At 32.5% G+C, this 15,979-nt stretch overlaps 1 protein-coding gene across 1 annotated transcript in view; it reads left to right on the top strand.

Annotated features, from left to right (window-relative positions):
* Positions 1–15,979, top strand: part of CSMD1 (CUB and Sushi multiple domains 1) — a 1,854,468-nt gene that overhangs the window by 332,580 nt on the left and 1,505,909 nt on the right. Inside the window, exon 2 of the mRNA XM_063441118.1 lies at positions 1,780–1,996. Coding sequence (XP_063297188.1) covers positions 1,780–1,996 — 217 coding nt within the window. The remainder of the gene's footprint in view (positions 1–1,779; positions 1,997–15,979) is intronic.

Raw genomic sequence — 15,979 nt, 5'->3', positions numbered from 1 at the left:
AACTGAAGTGACAGTGAATATATATTTCTTGAAGAGCAGCAAAGAGTCAAATATGGTACTTAGATTCCCAGCTGTGGTTGAAATTGAAAGAAGAGTGGGAGATGTAGTCAAAGAAAGTCTGTTTGAAAAAAGACAATAAACACTGATCATTATATATATATACACTTTGTTTCTATCTATAAAAAAAGAGAAAGCATTTCTGAAAAAAAAGTTTATCTTTTTAAAAAAAAGTCTTAGCTAAACATCTTAGTTCAGAAATGAAATATCTGAATACTTGACAAACGCAATGTAAATATTAGGACAAATTGGACAAATTCTCAAAGTTTACTCAACGTTGCTGCTTTGGTTTAACATTTGCATTTACCTTGTCAATTATTGGACTGATGAAATTTGTATTTGTGGTAGTTTGACTCATGTAAATTTCTTCATTTGATGAAATGGCATCTGAAAAACATATACCATATACAAATACTTTTTAAAAAATCATAATTAAAATATTTTTCACAATATTAAATCATTTTAAATGTTTATCCAAAAATATTAAATCATTTGGAAAACGTATCTAACAATATGAAATCGAGGTCTAGGTCACTTAGAATGTTCCTGCTCACTCATTCAAGTCAGCAAAATAAACTTGACATAACTAGAAAGTACAAATAAACTGCCATTGCATTGCATTGGTAATACATTCTATAGAAACATTTAATCCAACTGCTGTAAGGCATGTATGCTTTCTATGAAATGCATTCTATGAAAGGAATAGATGGTGTACTAATAATAACCTGGGAGAAAAAAAGACTGATGCTATTACACACAAATATAACCAACAATTTTCCCTTTCCACAAATACTATTCATTATTCTCACACACCCAGACTCCTAAAAGTTGGGGAGATATGAGGCCCAGTCTGACTATAATTCCAGGAAATGACCCTAGTTTTTCTATTTAGTACTTCTGCATTTCTCTGCTGTTATAAGGATGAACTAGAGGCAATAAGCTGTGATTTGAAATATAACATTATAAATGTTATGTTATATTTGAAGAGTAAGGCAATATGATATTAAACACCAGCCAGCCTTAGCCAAATTTGCCAGTGGTCAGTCCAATCCAGTGATTCATTCAGGTATTTTGTGTGGAGTATGTTTCTGAAATACAAGTGTCTGGTAGACAGCAACTATAGGCTTCTTTAGTACTACAATGAAAATGTTTATCTGGAACTCCAATGTTTTACATTGCAGAACTAAGCGGGGGCAGGCACATTGCACCTAGACAACTTTGATGATATTAAGCAGTCTGGGGGCCTATAGTGTCCTTGTTAGCAAAGTTTGTACAAATCTAGTTTGTTTTGTTTTACTGCAAATGTTTAAATAAATCCTGCTATATATTTGTTAGCTTCTTTAAATGCATAGATATATCAGGTGGCTTTAAATATATTTGGTTTAAGAAACACCTCAACAGAGTTTAATTTACTTGAAAAATAATTACTTCCCTGTCTTCAACTCTCTTTGTTATTCTACCTGAAACAGCTTCAACAAAATAAAAGTAAGAATTTTATGGAAAAAGGGAAACATAAAATACATATAATAACAAGTATATGAAAACAGCTTTCTTGGAAAATCAGATTTCTAGAATCTAGATTCATTAAACACAATTAAAAAACGTGGGATTATTGAAAGAAAGATCGATACATTTAAATATGAAAGAGTGAGTTAAATAATTGTTTTATCAATACAAACAACAAAATTAACATATGACATCATGTTTCTTTTTGTATTGCAGGTCAAAATTGTGGAGGTTTAGTACAGGGTCCAAATGGCACAATAGAAAGCCCTGGATTTCCGCATGGGTATCCAAACTATGCTAACTGTACCTGGATAATAATTACTGGGGAACGAAACAGGATACAACTATCATTTCACATCTTCGCACTTGAGGAGGATTTTGATATTTTATCAGTTTTTGATGGACAACCACAACAAGGAAATTTAAAAGTCAGGTAGGAAATGCTATTTATTTGTACATATATATATACTGTAAGCTGTTTTATAACACACATCTATATATATATATATATATATATATATATATAATAGCTCAAATTTAAGATTAAGTAATGGGTAAATATCTACATATTGATTATACCTACTTGTATTCTTTATTTTTGTTTTCCAAATTAAGTATATAACTATAGCTTGCAGTCTAGATGGAGTATCTGAGAATTTGTAAATAAAAATGATGTCAGACATTGACTACAATTCCTAAACTATATACCGTACTGTGTCGCTAACAATCTTAAGATCAATTAATAATCATATTCCCCTTGAAGAGACAGCAAAACGCGCATCGGGGCTCTGCTCTACACTTATCTATGGCAATTATTATTAAAAGATTTTCTTTATAGAAAATAGACCTTGGACATGATGACTTACCAGAGTTATATAGGCAGGGCATATTTGTAATAATAATTTTTCCTTATGGTGCTTACTTCAGATTAGTAGACAGCTTTTTGACATAGAATAGGTGCCCTCGAAGGCACAGCTTACAAGTTTTCAGCACAACAGTATATAGCACCAATTAAGGATTGAATTGATTTACTTTTAACTTATTGATGTTATTTTTTATGCTGTATTAGTGACAACTTGGCTGAATTTTTTTTTTCTGTTGGAGCTAAGAACCTTAGAATAGTGATCTTAATAGTTCCCTTCAAGGAAAATTGTAACAACTGTATCTTACTGATTGATAACATACACTTTGTTATATTCACTTAACTCAACACTCTGTGCTCCTGGGATTGCCAGCTTTCGTTTCACTGGCACCTCTTAACATTACACTACAGATTTTCAATATCTGGACTCAGTCTGCAATTCCAAGAATATACCAATTGATTATTAATTGATCTTAAGGTTGCTAGCGACACAAGTTTTTCTTAGCCTTCCCTTTTATGAGATAAACACCTATCATTTCACATTTCTTTTGATAATCTGGTATAGTTTTTTCTTTACATTTTATTTTAATTATTCTTATTATCAATTTTCCTTTTGGTTTATCTTTTGATGCACTAATAGCAATATTTTTAATGAATATATTAAACGTTATGTTTTAGCCACATAATACTACTAGGCAAGTACTTCTCTATTTGTTATTCTCTATCTAGGGTTACCCCCTCTCTTGCCTTAGAATCTAAGACAACCTAACGGTTCTGTAAGTTTTTTTGTAATTGTCCTATTTATAGTTACATCCCCCCTCTCATAATATTGTAAAGCGCTACGGAATCTGTTGGCGCTATATTAATGGCAATAATAATAATGTTCCTACCATCCCTCTAAAAAGTTATACCATACTGTAATACCAAAGTCATTTGATTTTATGACTATAGTAATTATATATGATAATGATCATGTTTAAAAAAATTTTTTTGCAAATCATTGTGAGGATGTTTTGGTAGCAAATAATCAACTTGTAGAATATCAGATATTAAAACAAAACATGAAATAAATAAAAAAAATAAAGAAAATATAAAGCTTTATGGTTCTAATCGAGAACTTCACCAACATTAAAATATAGCTTAAATTGTGACTATGTTGCAACATTGTATAAAACAATTAGGTGGTAAAAACATTGTATTAGTTTATAAAACAAAAATTTGCATGAATTGAAAAGAAAAATTATGATTTCATAATTGTCAGGAATTAATACACATTTGTTTTTAAGAAGTACTGTGTTGTGTGATCAGATTTCTAAATCTTACATATCTAAAAACATAATTTTCCTCAATATGTAAAGTATATAAAGGCTGCATTAATTTACTGTGTTGGCTTTGATATGTATTAACTACAATTTACTGTAATGTATGTTTAATAACATGGAATAATGTAATTTGTAATGTCCTCTAATCTACTGTATCACAATTTAATGATTATTGATTTCTTGCTAATCTATTTAAATTACTCTGGATTAAGGTGTTGTAGAATAATTGCTACATAAATATAAAAAATCAGAGCATACATGCATTCTTGTACAATCATTAATGTTGATTTGTAAATTTACTCAAGCTGGTTATAATACCAAGCATAAGTCAACTACCTTTTAAGAATTAATATAAAATAAAATAATCTCTATATATTGAAAGCAAAATATTTCCTAAGTAGACCATTGTCTTACATCGAATTTTTTTGGAGATCTAACTTCACATGTATTTGTTTTATTTTATCTAACAGGGTTATTAACTAAAGTGAGAATTGCTGGGAATTCAACGATAATTCAAAGTGATTTTTTTTTTCAAGTAGCTATTTTGGCTTAAAATTTTAAATTCAATATGACATGCCAACAATTCTCTTTTTAATAAATGACTTTGTAAAAGTTAGGAACAATATCACCACTTCTGTTCATATTGGCAATATTATTCACTAACAATAGAATTCAAAGTGAATTTAAATAGAAATTCAAATTTAAGACAAAGTAGCTGAACTGGAAGTATACTTGTCTAATTTGACCTAAATTTTGAAATTTGCTTTGAGTTCCCTTTGAATTTTTGCTTTAGGAAATAACTCTGATAGTTCTGGGAATGGGAGTGGATATAGGGAGTTTGTACGGAAATTAGGTGCCAGGTTTATTGAGCAGCCAGCCCCACCCTCCTACATTGTATGTTTGGAAATGTAAGTGCAATATCGATGCACATGGGTTTTATATGGCACAATAATTTAGACAGTATGAACAGTACTGAGTTTGGGTCCTTGTGTAGCTAGTAGAGGTTTACAGGGAGACATGTTCTTACAAATATAATATCACTAAATAGACAGGGTTATCACTGTTAACACTTACCTTGCTGCCCTGTGGCTGTAGGAATAAGGACAAATTCAGGCAATGTCCCTATGGTCATTCATGACTCAGGTAGGAAACAGTTTTATTGTGCATGAGGTTTAGCAAAGATAAATAATGCTTGCCACTTTTTGTAGGGATAATCATATTTTATTCATATCTATGTTTAAATTGATACAATAGACATGCAGGCGATATTGAAGTGGTCTGGGTGCATTGTCCCTGTCCCCTCAATCCCACAATGTAAAGCATTGCAGTTTTAGAGAAACTACAATGCTTACATTGCAGGGTTAAGACTGCCTCTGGTGGCAGTCTTGAAGACCGTCACTAAAGGGCACTTCCTGGTGTTTCACAGAGTTTAACTCCATGAAACGATGCTTGATGTCCTCACACTTTCCATGAGGATATCTAGTTTCTTCAAATCACCCATAAGAAAGCATTGATGTGCATGAGCATTAGGTTCCCAGATAGCTGTGACTTCGAGGTGGAGATAGAAAGAGGTAAGTCTTTAAAGCACTGCAAAGAGGTCCAAAGCTATGGACCCATTAAATGATCCAGAAGTTTCCTGGAGCAGCATATCCCTGCCATCTGAAGTAACGATGTATGGAAGAGATTAGTTGGTCTTTAATCTTCCATTGATTTATTAGTGAGAAGTATTCTATACATGCATTCATGGTATATCTTGGTGGTAAGATGTTACTTGCTTTCTCTATAAAAAAAATCATTGGTGCACTTTGCATATAGACAGAAAAATACTAAACCTGCTACAGTGAATTTAGCAGAAAACAATTGAAGCTTTAAATGAATGCACAATCAATTCTTACTCGGGTCTGTGGAAAAATCACAGACATGTTCATGAGAATACAGCTGTCTCTAAGTTTTAACTTATCAAAAGCTATTGCTATAAAGATAGAATTTAAGACAATTCATAAATATTCTGCAGCTGAAAGTTTACAAGGCTATTACTAATGACCTTGCTACAGAATCACAGCAAAGAACTACATTACAATGGATAAAAGTCTACATATGTTGTCAGTACTTCAATGAGCCATATGATTTTAATTTGTAATATTGGTAATTTAACGATAGCCACAAAAAAAATAACGTACAGTGTTTTTCTTGATTTTTTTCTACAAGTTCTGAAACAAAAAGATATCACTAAAGATAACAAAACTATTTAGTACATAGAATTAATGCAATAATGTTCTAACTGATGATCTTTTAGATCAGTTTAAACAAATACTCATTTAATATAGTTGCAGGGTGTTATTGAGTGGCCTCTAGAGGTTGATTGTTTGTTATGTAGAGGTGCTCTATCTTGAAATGTGTTAAAAAACCTTTCAGTGCCTACAAGGGGAAACATTTTCACCCCTCAATAAAATTCCCACCCCTTCCTAATCTCCCTCCCCATCCCCATCACTTCCAGGTAAGTGAAAACCATTTTTTGCAGCTTTACAGCAAAATGGAGGGGGGACCAAATTAATTGTGCACAATAAGGTCTTTTACATAGGAAAATGTCCATCCCAAAATGGGTGGAGTAACCCTTTAAGGTTAGAGGTGAAGAGTCTTAAGGTGGACTTAGGTTTATGGGATGCCTGCTTTCAAGATGTCACAGGATGAATGCTATCCTACCAACCTACTTTTCTTCCCTACCCTTACCTGTTGTGTCACTATACCCCACACCCTCTAACATGTAAGCTCATTGAGCAGGACTCTCAATGCCACTGTTCCTGTGTGTCAAACTTGTCTGGTTACAAATACGGGTCTGTAAGGCCACCCAATGTACAGCGCTATGGAACTTGTTGGCGCTATATAAATAATAGTAAAAATAATAATAATAATAATAATAATAATCTGTGCCAGGGAAACCTACTATCTAGGATACAATGCTGTACTTAATGTGATTACAATAATGGGTGAAGCAGTGTACCCCACACCATAAATGCATTTGTAATTTTAATCAGTGATAAAAGTTACCTTTAATGTATAGCACTGCAATAATGAAACATACCTTTTTGAAAGTTGCAATACGCGTGTAATTGAAGTTGATTTTCGAGATCCATTATATTTGCTGGTCTCATATCACATCTTAATACATACTGATGAGCAGAACATAGAAAGTATTGAGCCAGGGTAATTACTATTCATATGTTGTGTCCACTTAAATTCATTTATTTCCTACCGGCATCATTTTAATTCTGCATATTGTGAAATAATTATTTTGATGTATATTGGAAAGCATGATTAATATGGCAGCAACCCCCATAAAATAAAATAAATAAAAGTGGTGTTTTATGGTCTATATTGCATGTTAAAGTAAAACATGCATATGTCATTTTGGTAGTGTAGAGGATAAAGACAACTGCTTAAAGGATATATCAGAAATATGATTTAACCCCTTCACTACTAAGCAGTTTGCAACAAAAAATCCTTGTACTGCTTCTTCATTATGGGCTGCAATTGTAAATGAAACTCATTTGTAATGAACACAATTCTTCTGAAATTGTTCAAATTGTGTATACAAAATTCCAGGGTATGGTTGCATAAATATACTACACTGCCTCCCTTGGTAAACTCTTCAACTCCTTTGGCTTCCAATATCACTTCTATGCAGCTGACACACAAATCTATCTGTCCTCCCCTGATCTTTCCCCATCCCTCTTGACTAGTGACTCTGACTGCGTCTCTGCTATTTGTAACTGGTTGGCTGCCCACTTCCTTAAGGTCAACTTGTCCAAAACAGAACTTCTGGTCTTTCCTCCCTCAAGTGTTGCTACTCCCGTTTCTGTCTTCCTCCACGTTAATGGTGCCACCATCAGCTCCACCACGCAGGTGTTCTGTTTGACTCTGACCTCTCCTTCACCCCTCATGTCCAGTTTATTGCTAAATCCTCCCGCTTCCATCTCACAAACATTGTGCGCATTCACCCCTACTTAACGCCATATGCAGCTAAGGTGCTGGTCCATGCCACTGTCCTTTCTCGCCTTAACTACTGTAATCCTCTTCTCAGTGGTCTTACGTTCTCCCAACTTGCCCCATTGCAGTCTATAATGAATGTGGCGGCAAGGCTCATCTTCCTGTCCGCCCACACCTCCCACACCTCACCCCTCTGTCAATAATGCTACACCTATCTATCCTCCCTAATACACAAGTATGTCCCGTCTAGGCCCCTATGCTCGTCCGAAGACCTGCGTCGATCCTCTGTTTGTACTCAAACCTCTGATGCTCGTATCCAAGACTTCTCTAGGGCTGCACTATTCCTGTGGAATTCCCTTCCCTTTTCTGCTAGACAGTCTCCACTCCTTCCAAAAAAATATTAAAAACTCACTTTTACAAAAAGCATATCAATTAAACTGTAAATGGCTCAAAAAAAACCCACACTGAGTCTTGATTGAATACTATTCTACTAATGTACTTCCCTAATATTTTCCTTACCTTTTGTGTCACTTTACCCCACTCCCTCTAGCATGTAAGCTCATTGAGCAGGGTCCTCATCCCCTCTGTTTCTGTGTGTAAAACTTGTCTGGCTACAATTACATGTTTGTTAGTTCACCCACTGTAAAGCGCTACAGAATTTGTTGGTGCTATATAAGTATAATAATACTAATAATAAACTCTGAGTCATTAATGCATGAAGTGCTTAAGTGGTCAATTTATGCTTCACACAAAATTTTATATAGTGAAATAAAGTAAAATGGAAAAATACAAAAATTGTGAAATGACAGTCAGTGCATATTAATGATTTAGAAACACTTTCATGTTTATTAGTGTGAAAAATCATTGTATTCAGATTCATGGAGAATCATTTTCTGACCACCAGCAAGTTATAAGCAAATGCATTCTCAGTCATTCTGCTTTGTGGATCATCTCTTGTTAAAGAGTAGGAAAAAACTGAGTGTATATCGTCAAAAAAAATACAGATTTCAAACAAAAGAGAGGATATTGAACAAATCTTTAAAAGCCACCTGTGTAAAATAGTGGGATTACTTGAGCATTGAAAATTGAGTCTGAAAGAAATACACAGTGATTTATTGTTTGATTCTTTTCCAGTTGCTTTGCAGGTATCAGTGTCAGTATTCCGTTTCTAGAACATTAATAGTCAATGTTGTTTTCATTTTTGACAATTCATCTATACAGGACTTTGTTTTCAGACTATTGTTTCATATTACATCATGTCCGATGTATTGGGATAGTTTCTCTTAGTTTCTATGGCGATTGTTCCTTTGTTTAATAAAAAGTACCCACTATTTGCAAAGTCTTTGGCCAGATCCAACAGTATGGTCTTTCCCCGCATCATGTAGTCCTGATTGTTCAAGCTTCAAAGCTTAATACCCAATTCCCAGCTTATTAAAGTCCTTTGACTTTTTATGCCACAGAAAAAAAAAACTAACTTAGCAAGTTTTATTTTTTTTATAAGATAGCTAAAAAGAGGCATCTATCTATCTATCTATCTATCTATCTATCTATCTATCGACCTATCTGTCTGTCTGTCTGTCTGTCTGTCTGTCTGTCTGTCCATCAAATTATTGTAACCTTAAATTTGCACTATTAATCTTTTTTTGTTGTTGCATGCACTGCTGCGCAAAACTTTTTAACGTTTGTAATGAATTATTTTATTGGCCATCCTATGTTCATCTTCACTCAGTGGAGAAAAACATACGCTACTGTTTTTTCAAATAGGTCTCTCTGTCTCACAGACTGCAATTGGCTTCAGTGAACAAGGGAGGGGTGGACTCTAAAATCAGCATCAGAAGACTCTTGTAACAATAAGCAGTAGCTTTTTTTCAGATACAAATGCCCATTTTATGACTCGGATATTTAAATGCATTGATATCTGAATTGCAAAATGTCAGAGTATAAGGTTTTGGACAAATTACCCAAAACAACTATAATCACAGTTGTCTCATGTACCCTGCATTTTGTATTTATATTTTTAATTCAGTGTTTAGTGAATCATGACCAATATGTTTGATTCATGCAGTATTATAGTTTCATACAGCCATACAATTCGTTACAAATTATACCTGCAATTTGTATTCCAAACAATAGGTGCACATTTCTCTTAAATACCTGTTCAAAGGAGATCTTTACAATGATAGAAATACTGTATGTCCTGTAAATAAAAATGTTTGTTCTGTGCAATTTATAATTATTATTTTTTATATCTTATATTTATTTAGTATTTTACATTTATACTCATAAAATATGCAGGCAGATAATCCATTGTAAAGAGCAGAGTAGGTCATATCTCCATATGTTTAAAGGAAAGAGGGGGCTAGAGGGGAGAAAGAATATTGGTGGTAATATATAGGTATGAGGTATACCAATACATTATAGTCAGTGTGTTTAGAATCATAAACATAAGAAAAACATATAAAGAAAGAAATAATTGACTTAGAATATTTTTCTTCTGATTTTTTTTAATGCAGAATTTTGAACTGAGGGTTCTTTTAAAGCTATTTACAATACATTTAAGTTTAAATTCATCTAGATACATTTTACACAACTTTCTGTGATAAAACTATGCATTATACTTAAAAAGACAGATTTTGCAATAGCATGGGAAATAAAAATGTAAATAATATATCCTTATGTATTCTGCAAATCAAAAGGACAGATATTCTAGGTCTTCTAGTTCCCTAAATGTACTTGTGGATACATATTTTCTTTGTAGTGGACACATTTTCCTCATTAAAAATAAAAATGGGACAATGCTTCCTATTGTGATATTGCACTCTAAAATTGTGTTTTCTCCTTGATGCAATACACATAACATCACCTGCTGCAAGCAATACAGCAGGAATTTTAATAGCAATGGTATGGCTCCTGTGACAACCAGTTGCCATTGTAAGAATAACATATTAAACTCTCAGTCAACATCTGTTCCTCTTCCTAGTAAATCACTTTACACACCACTGGTTATTTTATGTGTTTACCATGAAATAATGTCGTTCACAGATCTTAAAAATCTACAGAGATTCCACCATGACTTTAATAATACAGAAACGTTGAGATAACTTGGCATCAAACTACAAACTCATAAAGTATGGCCCATTTTGTTCAAAGTCTTTAAAAAAATATATATATACTTTTTACGTGCAACCATGAAAGTAAAATTTACAGATCTAACGGTATTATGACTTTCATTCCAATCAGTTTACAATAAACGTCCTCTTAAATGTTTGCAACAATATTCGTAGTTGCAATTAATAGGAGGAAATTGCTGGAACAATTTTTCTAGAATTTGCAAAGGTCATTGACGTTGTTGAACATATTATTTTATTAAGTGAACTCAAGATGCCAGTTGTTGGTAGCTTGTTACCAACATTATTTTCTTCATTAGGATGCTGAGAAGGCAGCTGATACTGTCTCTGCCTAACATGCAGAAAAAGATTTGGCAAGTGTCAGGACAGCCACTGACTCATTCGTGTATAACTAAAATAATGTGATCGTTTCAAAAATTTTTGAGTGGATTTGCCAATACAGCTTACTCAACAGACAGCGACTCCTTGAAAAATCAGTATAAAGCTTCCTTTTCACCATCTCAGTTTGTAAGCAAATATATATTTTATTGAACATTTTTATATGTTCAGTAAGTGCCTTTCAGATTAAATGTTTGCTCCTTAGAGAAATCCAAAAGTCTAAAATGTCAACATTTGGTAGTAATGACACATATTGGTGTTTTGCAACTAACAAATTGTGCTTGCATAGTATCTACAGGACAGCAATGACCATTTTATTGTTCAATGTAAACATTATATAAAAATAAAATAAAAGTGTGTTTTTTTAGATGTTCTGTTTATGTCTTTCATTTTAATGAGAGTTATTTAATTCACCTTATTTACCATTTTTCATAAACAGATGGTGACCAAGTATTTATTGTAACTATTACAGCACACTGTAGTGGTTAAAGTAAGTAATCAAGTCTTTTTAGAATGATTTAACTTCTTACCTAGCACCTACGAGGCACTGATCCCGAACTCCACTACTGATGATGGCGAGCCGGGCTTAACTCATAGGCTTAGAGGGGTCAGTTGACAATCTTAGATCACAGAATGCTCTCAGTCCTCAGTTCTGCTCTCCATTGTTAGTAGTGAGGGGTGGTAAGCAATACCAGGCAAAAGTCAAATCGTTCTGAAATGGCCACCGCACTCTTGGAACCATAACTACTGCAGCATACATTAGTAGTTATGGTGCTGGTTGTATTCCTGTAAGTCAATTACATCAATGAATATCACTCATGGAAATGGATTAAATAAGTGTCAACTTCCATTTTCTACATTAATATTGTTACTATTATATTTCTATAGTGCCAGCATTTTCTGCATAGGTTTACAGTAATAGAGTGGGGTCATATAAGCACAAGTAACTGACAAAAATAAAGCTCACAGACAAGAGATGAGTAGGTCTTCACTCAAATGAGCAATCTACACATACATGTGTGCTTGATTAAAGTAGACTTTTGTAATGATATTGTTATTTTGGGATTGACTCAGATGACCACAGTTCTCACCAGGGTTCTAGAGCTATCCTAAAGTGAGAATTGGTTGGATGCTAAGAGAAATGCATTTGCAACAAATCTTTTTTCTTCTTTTTTATTTTACCTACAGAATCAATTTTGATAATGAACACTAAGCACAGGTTAGGTTATTTACCATACATTTTAATATGCATTGGAGTTATCCAGGTGACCTGTGTGTCATTTAACTAATGTTAAGGGATTAGCGTAACATTGTGTATTAACACTGTATGGTTTTTAAAAATAAACTATCGCATAGAAAAGCACTCGTCAGCAGTTCACAAGTCCTTGCACAATTCACATCCTGACCTCGAGCATTAGCTGTTTGAATCAAGACTAATTTACCTTTGACAAGTCCCAAAGTTCATTTGAGAGATGTGAAGTGCAGTTTTTTATCTATGCATTACTTTTGCCTCTTGGGACGGAAACTATTCCCTTGACTGTGTCTACATGTTCTTAAGGACAGCAGGAACATTTATTTTTAAACTATATAGTTTCACATTATAGGGTAATGTATTCCAGCAGAGAATAAGAAACAAAAAATATTATCTTAATGACAGATGGTTGCAACTTCTTCAAGGTCTAATGCCCACATAAAGGCTTTAATGCAACATGCCCAAGGACAGAATAATTGTGTAAAATAGCATTTCAGTGGACATAGGCACAAATGGTATTTATGTAAGGCTCGTAAATTAAATCTGTGTATTGAAATATATACATATATATTCTGTTCTGTAAAATAACACATATATTAACAAACATTGTAAAACAGCAAGACTGCATTCAATGTTAATGATATAATCATGCAAGCTAAATAAAAAAAAGCTGCAAAAAGCAATCAATCAACACAGGACCTGAATAAAGCAAAGCAAAACTATTAACAATAGGTTTCTACCATTCATTATTCATACAGCATAGTGTGAAAGTAGCCAACATTCCATGAACTATGGTATACTGCAGATAAAGAAAAGACAGTTTCATAGATATTCCAAATATGTTATACATAATAAATGGAATGCAAATAATTAAATGATCTTTTACATAAACAAAGTGTACCCATGATTAAAACAATTTACCACTTAGACCATTTTTAATTAAATATGTTTAGGAGTCATAATTACAAAGGTGTTTTTTGTTTTATTTGAGTCAAGTAGAATGAAAAACCAAACTAATACAATTACAAAACATTTTAATGAAAACGATAGCAAACAATTACCGTACATTTTTCATTTCATTAGTCAATGTTACAACACATTTGTTGCTGTAGATAATGAAAAGTGTTCATTTCATTTTTGTTGCCATGGGTATGCATCAGGACACTATTAGTATAGATTTAAAAACCCTAATGGATATCCTGAATATATATTATTAGTTTGGTTTCCTGTTGCTACATTGTTGTACTATTATGGTAGACTCGATATTTGCCCCTTAAAATAAGAGTTCTGTGGCCTGAAAGATGGTCACCATGGCAATAACTATAACCTGGTATTATCAATCGAATCTAAGGGACTAGTTCTTGTATAACATTCTTTTTGAATCTTTTGAAAATGTTTGACAATTTTTTGACTAAAAAACACTTTTTTATTTCAACCCTTAAAAATCAAGGTATAGTTTAACGCTTCTGTATCATGAAACTTTATTTTAATTCTAAAACATATTCCTGCATTAATTCGAAATTATTAAATGCTTGAAGAGAATTGTTGAGAAAGGGTTTCAAATTCTAATTATTCATTTTTTAAGCATTATATCGGTGCTTGACATTTAATTAATTAAAATCTGGAAAATATCCAATACTTTGACCTAGTGACACATCTAGTACAGGAATAGAATCTGTTTTGTAATAGAAGGAATCTGTCATATTTTCAATTGATTTCATTAATTACTTGAAAGAGAAATATAGAAATAAAGAAGAGTTGTTAAGAGACTATTTTGATTTTATGAGTACATAAGATATTGAGATGCAAGAATCTATCAACTGTACATAGTTTTGTCATCCGTATTATATAAAATGTAATATTACTGCTATAAAGAAACATTATAAATATACTTGGAGATTTGGATTGTCAGAATTAACATTTGGAAGAATTTTGACTGATTCTGTGTCAGTTTGAATCAGAGAATTTCAAATCAAACTTTGACTGATATTCTTAACAACCGAAAAACTTTTCAAAATCAAAACGTAGCCTCTGCCACTTAACACCAACTTTGAGTCACTAATTTACAGTTGATAGTTTTCTTTTTTCTTTTTTTTTTTTTTGTTAAAGGGACACTATAGATTTTCTTTTAATTTCAGGGTTTTACATGGCAATTTTCAGATTGACACAACATTTTTTTTAAATATAACCAAAACTGATTTTTTTTTTTTTAACATTCTATAGAACCAATTAAAAAAAAAAATCTGAACCGTTTAGAGCTAGAAGAATTGAACATTTTCACAGAACACACGTCTGAAAATAAATCTAGCAATTTCTTACCAGCATACTTAACATATTGTAATTGTAAAATCTTGCTTTTTTATTTTAAATGTTTAGATGATTTAGGAACCAGTTAGAATCATAGTCTTCCATCCACAAATGTGCAATTGTTATTTGACCTTTAAAATAAATGTACATGTAAAGATATGAGCTATATTAACCAAATGTTTTGAGCCATTACATCTATTTACTAGTAGTAGAGTGTGGGGGGAAATTAATATAATCAACTTAACTTGACTTGAAAAACTTTGATCTTCGATGTTGATGGATGTTGACTTAAACATAGAGATATTCACTAAAGTAATTAAATTTGAATCAGAAGCAAAAAATAAGAGTTGTGCTTGCATATTTTAAAGATCCACCAGATATTATCATTCCCTCTATTTAATTAGCTGATCCAGTGTAAGATCTGTGGAAGATGCTTCACAGGCAAATGTTTGACTTTTCAAAATGTACTGTTTGTTCCAAACAATACATTGCACAATATACATGATCTCTAGTGTATAACTATTAGGAAAATTAACTTTGTTGGCAATTCTGTACAAGTATGTATATAGAATGTTTAGATTTATATGTAACAAAACATACAAATGTCCATGTAAAAGTAAATACAACTGGTATACATACAAATGTCCATGTAAAAGTAAATACAACTGGTATAGATTTACATATAACTATATGTACAAATTGTTTTAGATATCTATAGCTAATTAGATAAAGATAAATGCATGAACATTGTCTGCTGTCTTTTGGCATTGTCTTGCATATTCCTGACATTTTAACTTTTTGTGTTATAGTTATTTCTGGTAGGGCGTAGCATTTTATTTTGTGAAGAACTATGATGTACTTGAAATCATGAACAGTGCAGTTAAGGACCATGTAGAGTTTTCACTTTACATCAAGCACAGCAGCAAAGTTTGCCTCAGCATGGGCTTCAAGCCCTCACTATGGATGCCACATCAGAATTTCAACTACCTCACTGTTTTATAACTGGCATTTCTATAGTCAGTTCTTTTAACATTTAAATAATGGAATGCATTTCAAATCAGCACATAAATCGGAAACAGGAATAGAAAGTCTTTTTTGGAAATGGTTAGCAAGTTAGTAAAAGAATCAAAAAAATATTATTAAGTCTACAATTCAGCACTGACTTTTAAAGCTGCAACGC

This window comes from Pelobates fuscus, chromosome 2 (genome assembly GCF_036172605.1).
Source record: "Pelobates fuscus isolate aPelFus1 chromosome 2, aPelFus1.pri, whole genome shotgun sequence".
In the NCBI taxonomy this organism is placed as follows: domain Eukaryota; kingdom Metazoa; phylum Chordata; class Amphibia; order Anura; family Pelobatidae; genus Pelobates; species Pelobates fuscus.
Note: the sequence above shows the minus strand (reverse complement) of the source record. Positions and strands in the feature narration are given on the sequence as shown.